Genomic DNA, 18854 nt, shown 5'->3' with positions numbered 1-18854 from the left:
GTTTGTCAACACAAAGGTCGGTGAGCAATTCATAAGTTTAATCATATTAGTATATAATAAAGATAGCCACAAAACTTGCATACGAAACGATAAATAAAAGTGGTAATTTGGATAAATAGATATCGCTAAACACATTAGCGACACCTAGCTATAAGGGGATGCCAAATAATCTAGGATTTTATAGTTATCGTTAATTGCATTACGTTAACGACACCTTGCTATAAGGGGATGCCAAATAGTCTAGGATTTTATAGTTCCACCAACCAAAAGCGATAAACACATAGGCATATAAGCATAGAACACCAAATTGAGCAATTATTTAGGTAAAGTATACAACTACGTTTGTGGTTTAAGATTCAAATATAAAGCATTTTGTTGAATAAGTATGAAATGTCACCCCCAGAATAAAAGATGGAAAATGGGGTATGAAGTACTCACCTTCAAGTAGTAAACTTGAAAGATGATAATTTGGAGATTTGTCAGAACGACGAGTTTAACACACAATGCCTAAAAAGAAAAGAAGTCTTGAATTTAGAAAGGTTGTCTTGAAGGTCTTTAAACAAAATAAATGTTGAGAAATGTAAATAATTAAAGTTCAAGGTTTAAAATGTGACTATTTAAGAATTTATAATAATAACCCTTTAAAAATGTAAGTTTGCTCGAAACCGGGTTAAAGTATCTAACCTTAATATTTACTCAACCTATGTTAAGTAATAAGGTGGGTAAAATGCAAGAATGCAAATCCCTTTGGAATAAAGATATTAAAACGGGTTTTTTTTTATCGAGTGTTCGGGTTGTCGGTTCGGGTCTTGATAATTGGTCAAACCCAAAGTCAACTTTCCAAAATATTGAATGTTATGAGATAACTCGATAAAATTTAATAAGACTTAACCAAGTATGTAGTTCCATTGTTTTAGAACTAACAACGCACGTTAAGCGAGTGTTCGGTTTTGTCGGTCCAAACTTTGTTATGAGATCAAGTTGGATCCAACATTTCCAAGTACTTAAGAAAATATTTAAAAATCAATTTGTAACTAATTTTAAAGAAATATACAAGTCTTGATGGCTAAAAAAACACACTTGTGTGTCTTAAGCGAGCAAGAATCGGTTTGGTTCGGTTTCCATCTCACAACAAGTTCATAGATGGTTTCCACATGTCCAAACACTAAAGAACTTGTATAATAATGTACAAATAAAAAAATACCAAAAGTTAACAATAAAGTCTTTAAATAAAAGTTCGGTTTTCGGTTCGGATCGTGTTTCGGGTTAAGACCGAGGTAAGATTCTACAAACCCATAACCATAGAATTTGTAAAAATGATTTTAGAAACTTAGATCTAACACTAAGTATGTTTAAACAAACAAAACTAGTAACAAAGTTCGGTTTACGGTTTAGAGCTATTTACGGTTAAACCGAAGCATAGACTCTTAAAAACCCATAACCATGGAACTTGTAAACATGACCAACAAACTAAAATAAGCAAAATCAATATGTATGAACAAGTTATATAGATGTATATATATCAAGGACACGAAGTCCTCCATGAAGCCTTGCCTTATGGGTCCGAAACCTCACCGACCAGAATCGGAGAAGTAACTACCAAAGGTAAACAAGGGGTGTATATTATATATATGTTGCACAACCATAAACAAGTATTAATAAGGCTACATAAACTAATTAAGATGAAAGACCAAAATCCTTCAAGAACACTTAAGAAGATAACCTTGAATCTTTGATGTTTGAGAGAGTTTTTTTTTTTTTGAGTTGTAGCAAGGAAAATGAAGAGGAAAGGTGGTGTATATATAGGGTAATGTTGGTGGTCAAATATGGGTGTGAGACACAAGAGTTTTCATGCAAAATGGATCAAGACAAAAACACAAAACAACAAAAAATTAAAATAAATAAATAATAAATAAATAAAAATAAAAATATGATGTTTTCAATACCCAACAAGTGTGAAACAATATTGTAACATAAATCCATCATTTTGATTATAACATAAGCTTCGGTTTACAAATCGGGTCGGTTTACATAATAAACAAATACAAAAACGAATACAAACAAGACCCGAAATTGACGAATGTCACAATATATTCTTCAAAACGAACTTTCCAATCCATAAGATCAGCAATTATTGTAAGTTTCGGAACTTCAATCCCATTAGGAGATAAACTGACCTGCGCAACCGATTCTGTAACAACTGAATAATAATAATAAGTCGTCATCTCTGAAATTTAACGAATATGCGAGCTGAGCACCGAAACAAAAATCGAAAAATTTTCTTGATCTGAACTCGAAATAATGTCTTTAATCGAATCAAACTTTAATCCGTTGAAAAGTTTGATCAAAAGATGTTCACTAAGCTCTAAACAAATTCCAAACTCAAAAATTATCACGTTAACAGCAAACCGCAGCTTGTTTAGTAGTTCAGCAAATTTCAGCACCAAAATGACGCATTTCAGCAAGTTTTAGCAATTTTCAGCAAGTTCAGGTTCGTTTCAGCTCGTTTTTGGCTTGTTTCAGCACGTGACAGCACTAAAACAACAGGTTTTCAGTTCGTTTTCAGCAATTTTAACAGCAAATCAGCAAGTTTTGGTTCGTTTTAGCTTATTTTCAGACTCAAACTGTTCATTTCAGCAATTTCAGCATGAAAGCAGCGCGTTTCAGGCTTTCAGCAAATAACAGCTCGTTTTAACCAGTTTTTCAGCAAATCAGTAACTTAAACAACACGTTTCAGCAACTTTTAACACAAAAACAGTAAATTTCAGCTCGTTTTCAGCGCGTTTCAGCCCGTATAACAGCAGTTTAATCAGATTTCAGTTCGTTTCAGCAATTTTTTAACTCGTTTCAGCATGTAAAACATTAAACTCAACACGTTTTGACAGCAGTTCATCACTAATAATCACCAAGTTCAGCTCGTTTTAGCCCGTTTCAGCAAATTTCAGCGCGAAAACAGCTGGTTTCAGCAGCAAAATATGCACGTTTCAGTTGGTTTAAGCACTAAAACAGCAGATAATCAACAGCAAATGGACACACCAGATCTGTTAAGCGAATTTTGTCCACATAAAAATATGTTTTGCATACTTGTTAAGCGAATGAACACAAACTAAACTTCTGAAGCGAATGAACCAAAATCTCAACCAAATAAGCGTCTGAACAACTTTGAACAAATCCGAATCCTATACGCAACAAATTCAGATCTGATATCACAAATTAATACCAAAAAAACGATCGGAATGACACAAAATCAAATCGAAACACAAATCGCCAAACACGAACTCTAAACTCTAACACCGAATACAACACGTGGACTAGAACGGCGAAACAAAGACTGAATACTCGAATAACAATAACACAAATTCAAATCGGACGCGGAACTTCGAAATGAATCAGCACGCAAACACACGAATCTAATTAATACGGAATCAAACACATTATTCAAACTTCGAACTCAAATCGGAATGTGGAACTAACATGGCCTTAAAACATGAATTCAAATATGAACAAATCAATTATGAAAACACGAATTCGTAACAGAACAGATAGAGAATTCAGTTTCCGGTGGCTTGAAAAATCTGTTAGGCTTGCTAAAAAATGCAGGCTCGGCCGGAAAATGTTGTTAGGCCACCGGAGTATTTAGTTATGGTGGCTGGAAAATCTGTTACGTAGTCGGAATAACGTGAGCTGCCAGAAAAACTAAGTTCGACGGAGAGTCCATATATTCGCCGTAAAAACGGTTACAGTAACCGGAACTTGATATGGTCGGAAAAACGAATTCAGGCCGCCGGAAAATTTTGTTAGTCACCGGATAAACGGTTATGCTTGCCGGAAAAACGTAAATCCAACCAAATCTTCAAATCGAACACTAATTCATACTCGAAATCACTTGTAGATGAATCCTAAGCAATCATATACGTCAAAGAACAATCGATTATCCTCCGATTCAACCAAAAATCAATCCGATGAACACGAACACACGGAATCAATATCGAACACGTTAGAAGCAACGTTTAAGCACGAGATTCTGCGATTAGACATAGAATCGAGCGATGAGAATCGATGAACTCGATATTGATCTACGAAACCGAAATCGCACTTTTTCGGTGCATTTCGGTACTAATCGATGAAGGACAAAGACCGAGCACGTACTCTCAAGATGTAAATAATCACTCGTTGAAGCTCATTAGAAATTTCGACAGAGTATCGTTACAATCTTTGTCTTGTAAGAATGAACGGTTATATGTAACTTGTAACTAACAAAATGAAACATATGTGTGTATATATATATATACACAGACCACATTCGTGTACTAGCACCTCACTCGTTAATCCTTTACCTCCTCATTCCTTAAATCATCATGCATGCACATACTTCTTCATTCGTTAATCACACACATGCAACTCCTTATTCGCTACAATACCTTGCATAGTTTTTACGAATGAGCCACATAAAAATACCAAATGACTAGTCAAGATTAATTCTTAGCACTTGTCACATTACATGTACTAACACTAACTCGATAGTAAAGACTGTTATTTGCCAATGACCCAGGGATTATTAAAATCCAGTTTTTCATAAAAAAAAATAATAAAAGCAAATCAAATAGTTTAAGATTTTTTATAAAACATACGATCATTTAAAATATAATTTTTAAAGATGTCATTTAATAAAATTTAAGTATTAACAAAAATGGTTGGAAGAATATTATATAAGATGAAGTCTTTCACCATGCTCTTACTTTTTTAACTATTTAGGCACGGAAGCTAGCTTTCACTTTACGACCATGCAAAAAAACAAGGTTTAAAAAGGGTATTGAATTTAATAACCCCTGACTCTCGACTAACCAGTTGACCACCACTTTGTTTATACATTAAACTTGTCTTCATGTGTCACTCCTTAAATTAATCTAGTTAGTTACGGGAGAAAAAGAGTCATTCTGTTAAGTTGAGAGGGTAAAATAGAAATTTTGTTTAACACCACATCCGGCTAGTTGCAAGTTTTCTTGCTAACGTTTCTTCCACCATAAAACCCATTGGCACCCTCAACCGTCGTCTTCACTCCTTACCAATCTCCGATCTCGATAAGCCCCGAACCAAGCCACCACCCCCGTTCACATTTATTCGGCGAGCTTACCACACCTCTGACAACTCGTCAGAAAACCTGCAACTCACCGGAAATGTGTGGGTCGTCGGAGGTGGCTTCTGATGTCACCGGTTGTCAAAGATGACAAACAGTGGAGGTGACGGTTCGGTTTTGCCGATTAAAAAGGCCGCCGACGAACGTTCCCAGCAAGTTGCAAGTTTTCTAGCTAGCTGCCAAACACTAGTAAGCTCACTGGATAAACGTGAACAGGTGGTGGTGGTGGCTCGGTTTAAGGCTTCTAGAGATTGGAGAATGGTAAGAAAGGAATGGAGATGACGATTCAGGGCGCCAATGTGTGGTATGTTGGTGGAACCGTTCGCCCACTAGTCAGATGTGGTGTTAAACAAAATTTCCATTTTATCCCCTCAATATAGCAGAATGACGCTTTTTATCCCAAAACTAACCAGGTTAGTTTGGGGAGTGACAAAAAACAAGTTTAAAGTATAGAGTGCGAGTGATCAACTCATTAGTTAAGAATGGCAACAGGTAGCATGTGATAGTTGGGGTTATTATTAAATCCAATAACCTTTGAAATTTCTTCTTAAATTAGCTAACTTTTCTATTTTCTAATATGTGAATCCTAATCATACAATTTAGGAAGATGCTTGAAAAAACACACAAGGGGGCGTTTGGTTGCGGGAATGTTTTGTAATTGGAATTTGCATAGGAATTAGAATATGAAGTAATTGGATTTGAAATTTTAGCATTCCAATAGGAATACGAATTTCTTGGAATTAGAATCTGAATTCCATTCTTGACGTGTTTAGGTGGCTAATTGTGACATTCGCAACAAAATCAAGTACACCTTAGTATTCGTTTATCGAATAATCGATAAACGGCTTATTGCGTAACGAATGAATGAATAACCGAACGGGTCTGGTTATGACCCGGATATCCCAGGGGGGCCATCTGTAAATTATATATTTCTATTATAAGCCAATATATTGATATTAAGGCCTTAGTATGATAGCAAACTAGTTAAACGAAAACATGCTCGTTTAACTACCCGCTATAGATTTAAACGCGAAAGATAGTTTCGAAACAAGCATTGTATCATCCGTTAAGCCGGAAAGTACTTACAAAAACACTTAGTGGGAATGTTTTAAGTGATCCGTGAGAATATTTTCATTTTTTACAAACAAATACTATGTTTTTATAAATTTACACAAAAATAGCCGAAAACACTCGTTTTCGAACTGTTTGTCGTACCCGTTATATTTTTCGCGCCAAAAACCAAACCCGAAATAAATTTAGACTCGGTATTTCACGTTCGGGCACGTAAATCAAGATAAGTGGGCCAAATGGGCCCAAAAGGGGGCCCAACAAGCCCAGCCCGCCAAAGAAGACTTTTCCCCCTCTTAAACCCTTTTCATATTTAAACAAGTTCCAAGATATTTTATCAATACCTTCTTGCATCTTCTGAACCATAAACCTGCTGTTCTTACTCATCCATAACAAGCCCTAAGGTAAAGTTTCTATTTTGATCAAATTTATGCATGTTTAAACATGTTTGAATTCATATAAACATAGTTTGATTGCCAAAAATCACTTCTAACCATGTAAAAACTCTAAAAAGGGTCCAAAAATATGTTTTGATCCTACACATGGTTAGCAACCTGGTTTGATAGTTTTTTTGGCCGTAAACACGGATTAGAGGGTTTAAACAACGTTTTTACGGCTCAAAAGTTCAGTTTAGAACTCTAACCGAAACCCTAACTTTCATGGCTGGTCTCTTGATGATACATGCTTGGTTTGTGATATAAGACCTGTACTTAGCTTATATAGAAGCACAAGAACCCGGAAATTGGATTAAGAGAGCGAAAACAGGCGAAACCCGCAAAGGTAATGTCGAAATGTTCGATTACGGGCTGTTTAGGTTAAGGTTGTGATGTGCATATTTTTAGGTCTTGAAATTTTGCAGGGACATCAGGGACCATGTCATTGAGTCCTTGTTGAAATTTGGTAATTTTTCTACCATCCGAGAATATTTGGTGAATTTATTACCGAATTCGGACGTTTATTTGGGAAAAATAGTTAAAATGCTTAAAAAATTATGAAATTTTGTGGGGAACTCAGATTTGGTATATTTTGATCACATATAAAATTTGGGATCATTTGAAAAAATTTAAGAGTGTTTTGTGCAAATGCGTTCGTATGAATTTTTATAGTCGAGTGTGGGCCGAAAAGAATATTGAACAAGCTTATTGCATTCTGGAATTGATACAGGTTGTTTTGAGATATAATTTGAGTAATCAGGAATTTTTGTGGAATTTTTGGAGATCGTTTGGGGTAAACGGACGATTTTCAGGCGAAATATATATGATAAAATGAATTTTTATAAATTAATAAATCAGTAAATAATTCCAGAAATATTTTTATAAAAATCTACATATTTTATTTGATAAGTGGCTAAATTTTCATAATTTAATGATTAATGGTTAATTAATTATGCTAATTTGAAGATTAAACAAATTCAATTTTAATAAAAACCGACAAGTCCGCGATTAACGAACCAGCGGGAATATCAAAACACCAAGAGTGATCAAAAATCATATTTTTGGATTAATTAAGTAAAAACGAACCTTTTTATGAGAAACCTGGACAATCTGGATAGATTGTGCACGTTTCTTCTCAAATCAAACTAAATAAACGGAAACGGGCCCCGTAGCTAATCCGGGACCCCAATATGTGATATTTCTTTATAATTTAATCATTTTATTAACCAACACATTTACACAAGCTTATTTCCCCATAACTGTTTTCAGAATGCGTAAACGAACAACTTGGCCCAGCTGGGAAAACGGGAAACTAAGCCAAGTTCGGTTTTAAGTATTAGACATTGAACAACATCACAACCTAAGCCTATTGTCACTTTCTGGGTGTTACAGCCACACCCATACTAGCTATACAGCCCAGCTTAGTATTATAATAATATTAAAATATTAATATTATTATAATATGGACTATAGGGACTAAGTGATAACAAGGGAAACGAACCCCGAGCTGATCTCCCACTGAGTGCCTACAAAACCGTGAGTTTCATGACCCCTCTTTTCAAACTGTTTACAAACCTTTAGGGTGAAAAGTATGTTTATATACATTATCTATCTGAAAACGGTTCAGGATATAAATTATTTGAACATGTATAAATGAAAAGTCCCTACAACCATAATGATTAACTATGTGCTGATGAAAGGTGATTATTATCATTGATCGGTTTATTAAGTGGGGATAGTACGAATGACAAAACATAATGAAATTACACGTGACAACTTGTTTATAAAAACACGTCATGTAATGTTAAACATAACTAATTTGGGAATAATGTGGTCTGTAATGGCCATGGGACTATTGTGGGTGAAAGGGAGGCCACAATAGTACTAAACTAAAGTTGAGTATGGCCTATGAGCCAAGTACTGCTGCAACTTATAAACTAAAGTTGAGTATGGCCTATGAGCCAAGTTCTGCTGCAACTTGTAAAGTAAAGTTGAGTATGGCCTATGAGACAAGTTCTGCTTACTAAACTAAAATTGAGTATGGCCTATGAGCCAAGTTTTGCTGCAACTTATAAACTAAAGTTGAGTATGGCCTACAAGCCAAGTTCTGCTGCAACTTATTAAACGAAATAACTTGATTATGACATGAGTATTAAGAAAATATTATGATTATATATGTTGTGGGCAGAAAGGGGGCCACAGTGATTTGTAATACGTGATAAATACTATATATATGTGTGTGTGTGTTGTGTATATATATATATACATACTATGTGGATAGGCGTAGGAAATTCTATGTGTAGAAAATAATAATTGTTTGTGTATACAATGTGTAATGTTTGAGTTTACGTGAAACCATTGTGGTCAGAAGAGGGACCATAGTAGTGATTTTACGTGGAACCGTTGTGGGTGGAAAGGGGGCCACAGTGGTTGATTTTATTTGGAAAATGAAGGCACGAAGTACGAATGAGCAGTCACAATTTTATCGTAGTTTCAAACTCTATCATAAACTTATACACATACATATCAGTATACAAAGACGTAGATATACATATATAAATGTAAATACATTTTCTTATATACGCGCGTACATACAAACTATGACTGTATGGTGCGCAGAACTGATTTCGTTAAAACTTATGAAACTCACCAACTATTCGTAGTTGACATGTTTTAACATGATTTTCAGGTAATCAAATATGAGAAGTAATTTCCTGTGCGTTACGTGTCTGATTGGTGATTGATGTCGTGGCATTTGAGTTAGAAGTACAGTAATTGAAGAACCGGTTTGATTGTAACACCTAGTTTGTAAAAGATGTTAGAACGATATAATATATTGTAAATTAGTTAGTAATGTTTCTTTATGAACAATGTATTTGATACCAGTTGTATCTGTTGCATTTCCGTTTTACGCTTCCGCAATTCGCTTAACGGGGTGTGACACTAATGAATTGGAAACAATCGCCCCGAACCACACCAACCCTGACCCTGCTCTACCGACAACCCACAGGGACCCAGCCCGACCCAGCCCGCTGAGAACTACAACCGTTTCTCCCCGACTCTGTTTCGTTTTTTTTTTTTTTTTTTTTTTGTCAATGTTTTCAGTGTCATTTACGTTCAATGTCAAATTTTTGTTTGTTTTCGTCCAATTTTTTGGTTTCGTTTCAATTTGGTTTTTTTTTTTACGGTTTAGTTCTTTTATACGTTTAAGCCGGTTTTTTGGATTAGGTTTCGCTTTATTCAATTCTTTTCAGTTCTATTTTAATTTTTTATTTCGTTTTGGTCATTTTTATTTCGGTTCAAGTTCGTTTGTAATTTTGTTTTGGTTGAAGGAGCCGAAACCAAATTAAACGAAACCTGAAAAACTAACCAAAACAAACAAAACCGAAAACCGGACCAAAACGAAAAAAACGGAACCGGGTCTTGTAGAAAAGATTTGGGTCGTCGGCGGTTTGGGTCATTGACGAACCGTTTCGAAAATTCCAATGATTATACTTGAGTTCGTTTATATGTTGGAAGGATTTTAAATTCCTTTAGTTACAAGAATTTGAAGGATTTCATTTACAATTTCAGTTTCAGTTCTTTTACAAGTCAACTGATGTAAAATAAAACAATGGATTTAAGATTTCAATTCTTACAATAAACATGTGCAAACAAATCGCTGAAATCATAAGCATGTGCAAATCAACCGCTGAAAAGAGACAAGATTTCACCTTGAATCTATCCCGATATCTCCTCTACAAACTTTAAAAAATTGTGCACGATTTTTGTAAGAAAACATGGGATTTCTTATTTTTACCTCCTTATAACTTATAACTTATGATAAGTTAAAAAAAAGTGTTTGGGTTTACTTATTATGTGAGAGGAAATGTTGATAAGTTACACTTTTGTAACTTATGACTTATCCTTATAAGTTATAAGGAGGTGAAAATAAGGAATCCCAAACATCCCCATGAAAGACCCTAGGAGACTATACAAGTTAAATTAATAATTTGTAAAACTAGTTATAGTCAAGAATTTACATGCCTTTTTTAAAAAAAATAGGGATATTGGTTTTTTTAATACTTTCAGCTTTCACTAACTGGATGATAACACTCTCAACTAACGATTTGTCCCCCACCACTCTCAACTTATAACTTGTTTTCTTCTGTCACTCATAAATTTAATAGACCTCAACTCCGTTAGTGTTTTTGCTGACATGGCATGTTTTTGCTTATGTGGTATGTCATGTGGAAAATACCTTATTAAACAAAAAAAATAGCATATACATATGCATATATATATATATATATATATATATATATATATATATATAATCAGGATCATGTGAAAACTTTTTGGGAATTGAGAACCATGAGGGTATGAGAACTATTTTGGATTACAAAAAACCCAAAAAAAATCATAAAACAAAAAAAATACAAAAATAAAAAACCCAAAATTCTTATTTATCATCCCGGCTTCATTAAAAAAAATATTCTCAGTTTAGCTAAATTATACATATATGTATAATACTTACATATACACATAAGCTTTTTTTATACACATATGTATAATTTAAAGTAAATGATAATGTACATATGTATACATTACGTAACTAGATATTACATGAAATTATACACACGTGCATAGGTATAATACGAATTAATTTCTTTTTTCATTTTTTTATGAAACCGGAATGAAATATAAGAATTTTGTTTTTTTTACTTTTTTAAAATTTTTGTTTTTTTTTTTTGTTTTATAATTTTTTTAATATTTTTAGAGGTTTTTGTAGTGGTCCAAATGATTCTCAAATTTCTCAATTTATAAAGGGTTCTCTTAGGATCCTTAAGCTAATATATATATATATATATATATATATATATATATATATAGGGTAAGGATCATAAGAGAACCATTGGCAAATTGAAAACTTTGAGAACCATTTTGGACCACTAAAAAAACCCTCTAAAAATATTAAAAAAATTATAAAACAAACAAAACCGAAAATTTTAAAAATGTAAAAAAAACCAAAATTCTTATATTTTCATTCTGGTTTCATTAAAAAAAAAACCGAAATTTTTTTTTTCTTTTTAATTCGTATGATACCTATACACATATGTATACTTTCATTTAATCTCTAGTTACGTAATATACACATATGTACATTATCATTTACCTTAAATTATACATATGTGTATAGGAAAAAACATGTGTGTACATATTATACATATATGTATAATAAAAAAACCGATTTTTTTTTCTTTTTAATTCGTATTATACATATAAACATATGTATGCTTTCATTTAATCTTTATTTATGTAATGTACACATATGTACATTATCATTTACCTTAAATTATACATATGTGTATAGGAAAAAAACATGTGTGTACATATATGTACATATTATACATATATGTATATGTATAATTTAGCTAAACCGAGAATTTTTTTTACGTTTTTTTTTTATTTTTTTATTTTTTTTAGAAACCGGGATGATAAATAAGAACTTTGGTTTTTTTACTTTTTTTATTTTTGTGTTTTTTTTTGTTTTATGATTTTTTTTATTATTGGGTTTTTTTGTGGTCCAAAATGGTTCTTATAGTTCTCAATTCCTAAAAAGTTCTCACATGATCCTGATCCTGATCCTATATATATATATATATATAATCAATAGCGGAGCCAAAAAATTTTTCTTATGGGTTCTAGATATCTGGTGCTTGATTTATTTTTCCGACGTAAAGTTTTTGGGCGCGAATGGGTTGGGTCAGATCGATCATTGGGTCAGATAAAAAAATGTAATATCACCATCGTAACAAAAATATATCGTTAACAATCAATAACATACAAAGTCACATTAAATAAAAAGATATTAAGTATTATAATTGTTCCATTCGCGTTTTCATGTTTTGAAAATGATATCTTCAATCGCGAGTTTAAAAAAGAACTCCTTTTATAACAAGTATAAGCATCATTCATATTATCGTCACCCAAATAATTACGTAAATCCGTACTCACATGCTTTATTGAAGAAAAACATTTCACAAACGATAGACTGGATATTGGTTGCTAGTGATCGTTGAAACCTTGAGGCGAACTGACGAAGGTGGTGAGGCAATGGTCGTTTGGTCGACAGAAAAAAACTGATCGGTTGTTGAAGCGATAGACCGATGTTTTTGTTTATTTATTTATTTTTTATTTAGATATTATGTTTAAAAATGTTAAATATGTTAGGCTTATTGACTCATTCTATAAGTAATTGTCTTTTTAATAATCTATATATGGGTTATTACTGGCCATATATGATGTTTGTTAATAATTTTATAGGTTTTTTTAAAAGCATTTTTATGTTTTATAAAAGGAATATTCATTACTAAAAAATATAACTAAAGTTTTCACAACCAATTGGTTCAATATATATTTTTAAAACGATACTAGGTTCGTTTGTTGAAAAAAATGAGTTCGCTCATTAATTCAAAACTATAGGCTATATATAAAACCGAAAAAGTACCTGGTTCAGCCGAACCAGCGGAGATTAGTTTGCCAAAGAGAAAACACAATATGAAATTTTTATACGTATATCATAATTGAATTACAACTTAAAAAAAATAAATAATAATAATAATAATAATAAACGTTTGGGTAGAAATTAATCACCCAAAACATGTGAAAAACTCTCTTATCCTCCTAATCTAATTGTGGTGTTTGGGTCATGCCTCATAAAGCATACCAACCTCAATACGCCGAGGAAGTGGCACTCCTAAAGTTGGAATCCCCGACCTACAATTACCATGCAAAAATTCATAAAACGAAAGCATAAACCGATCAAACCTCGTACAGTTCTTGTTTATATGAAACCTCGTCTTCCCACGAACATGGACAACAATCGCATGTTGCGCCTCGTTAAGATCAACCATTTCTTGGTCCTCCTGAGGGTTCTCATGCATGATATGATTTTGCAAACTACAAATAATTTGAGAAACAAAGTCTCCTTGAAGATTAAGCGAGTCCGCATACCCGTATTGGATCAAGCACCCGTACACACCTTTGAGCGCCAATCTTTTCACAGCAAACCGCTCATTGGGTGAAACTTTAGGAACCAACAAATACCTGAGTGTCGTAAACACAGTCACCTTGTGAATGGATCTCATGTTGTTGATATAGTGACCTAAAACCGGGGTGAACCCATCTTGAATGTTGGTGTAAAAGAAGCATAGCCCGGGAACCCTTTGGATACCCGGATCAGAAAGTAGAACTTTAAGACGGTCCAAGTCGATCTTGTGGGTTAATTCGTATTCCATTTTTCGTTGTCTACCGTAGAACCAAACGAACATAATGAAAGCAAGGATTAATGATATGGCAAACGGAATCCAACCACCTTCTTTGATTTTGGTGAAAACCGAGCTCACGTAAACCCCTTCCATTGTTAAGAAGATGAGAGAGAAGAGAGCAACCAGAATAAGAGGAACTCTCCAAATTACAATCATAACCAATGTCAGTAATTGGGTGGTTATCAGCATGACCAAGATCACAACACCTGCAGACCAATCATACAACAGTACTAAAAGTAAGCGTATCATACTAACAGAACACGTTTCTTGTATTATTTCAAAAGGGCATGTGTTATACCTAGTGAGTGTGCGTGCCAAGTAAGCAGGAGAGAGTGAGAGAAGCACACTCACTAACCATGTGTTATACCTAGCGAGTGAGAGAGTTGATGTTTTCTTAAATATCTTGTTACAATATCTTATTATAGTAAATTATCTTTAAACGGTTATTATTAAACACTTGATACACAATAAAAATAATAAAAGCCCCTTGGATATATCATCTTCAAAAAAAAAGTAGGTTGGATATTAACTTCAAGCACATGTCAAAACTCTGAGAAACATTTATGAGATTAAAAAATATGTTATTTTGAAAACATCTCGGTTTTATAAAAGCAATCAATCAATCAATCAATCATACCCAGTAAAATCCCACCGACAGCAGAGCTATAGGAAGGGTCTGGGGAGGGTGGGATGTAGGCACACCGTACCTCTATCCAAAGGAATAAAGAGGTGGCTTCCAGAGAGACCCTCGGCTCTAAGAACATGTGTATGAAGCAAAAAAAAGGAAATCAAAGTTTAACAGTTATATAAAAAACTACTACCAAATATAATAATATTAATAATAAGGTCACAGTTTAACCGCAATATAAAAGCTAATAATAATAATAATAAAATATGTAAGGGAAATACCATTATGGTATGTGACCTAAATAAGTTAAGTCTAAGCCCTAAGGTATTCAATTCTTTCTAAAAATCCTTAACTTTAATTCTACTTTTATATAAGGTTTTATAAAAGCCTTATATGATAATGTTCAGAAAAAAAAAACTAGGTAATTCGTGTCTTTTTTTTCAAACTAAGGAGTAAACATTATTCGAGAAATTAACCTAAATGTAAACTATAAAATATAAAAAAATATTGCATGAAGTGTCACTATGTGATCGGTTTTCATTAAAATTTATATCGAAAAGTTCATAAAAAAATAAGCATGTGCTGTTCAAGGAGCGTGATTCTTATGTGGTGAGCTTCCCCCTCACGCCACGGTGTATAAAACTTGTTATGATGGGAATTAAAGATAAAGGGGGCGTACCAAAGGCGTTGCCAATTTCTTTTCCATCCCCAAAAATAAGAATGACAGCAACACAAAGAAGCATGAGTGTGTAGTTTGTTTCTGGGGAGTAAACCTGGCCTTCATTGTTAGATGATGTATGCACGATTTTGATTCTCGGGAAATAATCCAAAACGACCGATTGTTTGATCACAGAAAAGGTGGCAGTTATTAAAGACTGACTAGCAACAATGGCTGCCGAATAAGCTATAACAAACATTGGCCAATATATCTTTGTGGGTATGAACTTGAAAAACCCATCATCATGATCGTTCGGATTCTGAATCAAGTAAGCTGTCTGTCCCGCATATGTAAGAACCAGTGACGGGTATATACAGGATAAAAAGGCAATCTGTCGAGAGTCGGGTTGATCGGGATTATGTTAAATCTCAAGCCGGTAAATTGAAAAAAAAGAAGTGATTCAGTTGGTACCGAAAACTGAATAGGCACAGACTTTGAACCGCCAATAGGCCACGTCTAATTAGGGGTGTTTAGTATTTGAATCGACTTCGAGAAACTCGAATTCCATTCAAATTCGAAATTCAAGGTTGAATTTGGTTTTAAAAAATTAGAATTTGATTCGAATTCAGTAATTTCAAATTCACATTATACACCTTATTTTTACTTTTTATGTCTTTACACACACACAGAGAGACGTACAAAAAAAGGGCTTCTAAGGATTTTAATAGCATTTAGGCCTACTAATTCAATATCTTGCTCAATAACCAATTGTTCAATTATTTGGGCCTACTATTATAATTTAATTCTTTTTTAGCTGAATTTGAATAGCTCGATTCAATTAAATAGAATATTTTAAATTTGATTGATCGAACACCCATACGTTTAAATGATAACCAAGAGAAACATAATACCTGTATAGACGGTCTGTTGAAATGACCAAGATCAGCAAACAATGCTTCAGAACCTGTAAATAAAAACAAAAGGAAACAAAATACTTTCTATAAATAACATATACTGCCTCCATAAAACTAAAAGATAACTTCACACTCAAACAAAAAGAATGTAGCATACTTCTAATGTAATTTTATAAAGCAAAAGTTATAAGCAGTATATCATATGGTGCAGAGCAGCTGACTGACCTGTTATACAAAGGACCATCCCGTTAAGCAGCAGCCAGCCCTGATGGCCATTTGTGGAGAAGAAACGGTAGATGTAGTGCGGTGAAATCGCCTTGAAAATGGTTGGGTAATGATGTATAATATTGTAAATACCGACAATGGGGGTAGTCAGCGTCCATAAACCCATGATTGGGGAGAACATAAAGCTCACCCGCGCGGTACCATATTTTTGAAGCAAAAACAAAACAAGAACAAATGCAGACAGCGCTTCCACCAGAGCTAAAACCAAAACAAGACTCACATTACACTAGAACAACAACAGAGTGTTATAATCCGAGACGCCTTTCAACTTACATTTGCTGAATTCGGGAAAAGGACCCCTGATGCCATCCATTGCTGACAACACCGGTTATAGTTTTGGAAATATAAATATAAGTATATACTTTTTTCTTTAACAGTAACTGTTAGAAGTAGGGGAATCAGGTAAGACCCGCAAACCATGAGACCCGACCCGGATTAGACCGGTTTTGTACAATATGGTCAGTTCCCGAGTCCTAAGAATACCGTTAAACAGGTCCGGGTGGGGACTGACCATTTTGCCTTCACATAAACCAGGTAACACCCACGAGGCCTGAACAGATCAGACTTGGTTATTTACAATAGGGTCGGGCTCTGGTGCTGAGAATAACACGTTGTCAATTAGAAGAAAAGAAACAACTGAGTACCTGAGATAGCAGGGGTGAGTATGCCATCCCCAATTAACATACACATGCCGAGTATTGCTATAAAAAACAATACCATCCTTGCAATCAAACTCCTCTCGATAAACATCCCAAGCCTAGTATGCTTTTTTAAGCTTGGATCCAAAATATTAATATTAATATTAAGCATATAGTACAAGTTTAAATAAGGACAAAAGGGTCATTATAACATCAAAACTCACGTGTTTTTTAATTTGCTTTAAAATAGTTACAATTTTTCCCCCTCAACTATAATCATCTTTTGTAAATTTAATGTATAATTACAATTATTACTCTTAATCTTTCACTCATGCTTTATTTATATTTTCATTTTTAACCCAACTCCCCCCATGATTTTTAAGCATTAATAGCTTTTTTATATGTTAATATTTTTTTTAAAAAAATTGTATCATAAAAACAAGCATATTTTCTCTTTAATTTGAGTATGATATTGTTATAGTTTTTTTTAGTAAAAAAATAACATTTTGCGTATGGGTGTTTGTGGTATGGTTTTGATGGTTTTCAAATTAAACCGTGAACTAAACTGTTATTAACGGTTTTTTTGTCGTCGTAAACCAAAACCAAACCATTGAAAATTGAAAACGACTGGTGTCACACCCCAACCTAAGGCGGAAATGTCGGGGGCATGATCCGATTCCTCACAGCTCGAAGATACTATCATAAATATAAATGACAATATCTGATTAATTATTTATAAATATTACACACATTATCCAAATATACAAAACAATTCAAATACACAAATATGAGTTCATATAACGATTATCTTGATTATATCCTAAGGTCTTGTCTACGTTTACAACTTCAATCTTCAGGCAACCTGCATATGCGTAGAAAATGGAGTTTTTGTCAACAAATATGTTGAGTGAGTTTACTACCAAGTTTTGACACCAAAATAATGTTAATATGATAAATAAGGAAAACGTAATAAATGCGATAATGAAATCAAATCATAAGCAAATAAGTTGTCGATTAAACCATTGCCAAGCTAATCGGGCGCCGGTAAATCAACTATGAGCAAATAAAAGTAAGACTGTTGCCAAGCGAATCGGGCGGTGGTCAATAAGAATGAGAACCCAATACATAGGGATATGTCAAGCGAATCAATACAATAACACATATGTAAGGCCCCGAACCCGGTGGCCCTACTTTCGTGTCGGATTTACTCATAAACACAGTTCTTCAAATCAGAGTTTATTAAAACTTTTCGCGGAATAGAAAACATCAATCATTTGTTACAAAACATTAAATCTTTTCTTTGATACCATAACACAAAACTTTATTTTTAAAACATATTTACTTCTTTCTTCAGATGCCAGCCGTTCAATCCATGCCGAGTGTCATCCTCATGCTAGCTCTGTAATCAGCTCACCTGCGTGCATACTAAAAGTCAGCTACGCTGAGTGAGTTCTAGTTAATCGAATGCCATACAATACATACACATACATACATATCTGTAGATACATATCCATACTTCACTAGTTGCCCTTCTGTTCTACCTACATACTTGCTACCATACATATAATTTATTCCCATATATTTCTTCCCGTATCCGAAGACACATATTACTATCTTAACCTCGTATAAATATCCATAGAAGGATCGTCACGTAATATCTATTAAAAGAACCATTACCATTACCATACTATATATAATTTCCATAGGAGGAACACTCTGTATACTTTCCATAGAAGGAACACTTTACTATTCATAGAAGGAACACTATACTTTCCATAGAAG

General features: G+C 33.6%; 1 protein-coding gene across 1 annotated transcript; it reads right to left on the bottom strand.

Moving 5' to 3' along the window:
* Window positions 1–13306: 13306 nt before the first annotated feature.
* LOC143531762 (putative potassium transporter 17) lies at window positions 13307–17244 on the bottom strand. The gene is made up of 6 exons (XM_077026996.1): window positions 17082–17244; window positions 16708–16761; window positions 16375–16632; window positions 16147–16199; window positions 15257–15626; window positions 13307–14155 (listed from the first exon to the last, which is right to left on the bottom strand). Exons 1-6 carry the CDS (start codon window positions 17242–17244, stop codon window positions 13329–13331), a joined length of 1725 nt encoding a protein of 574 aa, XP_076883111.1. The 3' UTR covers window positions 13307–13328.
* Window positions 17245–18854: the final 1610 nt, after the last annotated feature.

This window comes from Bidens hawaiensis, unplaced genomic scaffold (genome assembly GCF_021521415.1).
Source record: "Bidens hawaiensis isolate Kalapana, Puna unplaced genomic scaffold, B.hawaiensis_p1.1 tig00000697_1, whole genome shotgun sequence".
In the NCBI taxonomy this organism is placed as follows: Eukaryota; Viridiplantae; Streptophyta; class Magnoliopsida; order Asterales; family Asteraceae; genus Bidens; species Bidens hawaiensis.
Note: the sequence above shows the minus strand (reverse complement) of the source record. Positions and strands in the feature narration are given on the sequence as shown.

Excerpts from the sequence above, each read along its gene's own strand:
- LOC143531762 (XM_077026996.1), bottom strand. The coding sequence starts at position 17,244 with ATGCTTAATATTAATATTAATATTTTGGATCCAAGCTTAAAAAAGCAT. Across the intron at positions 16,633-16,707 it reads TTTTCCCGAATTCAGCAAAT|CTCTGGTGGAAGCGCTGTCT; the intron begins GTAAGTTGAAAG and ends TTTTGGTTTTAG. Across the intron at positions 14,156-15,256 it reads AGAAATTGGCAACGCCTTTG|GTGTTGTGATCTTGGTCATG; the intron begins GTACGCCCCCTT and ends ATTGGTCTGCAG.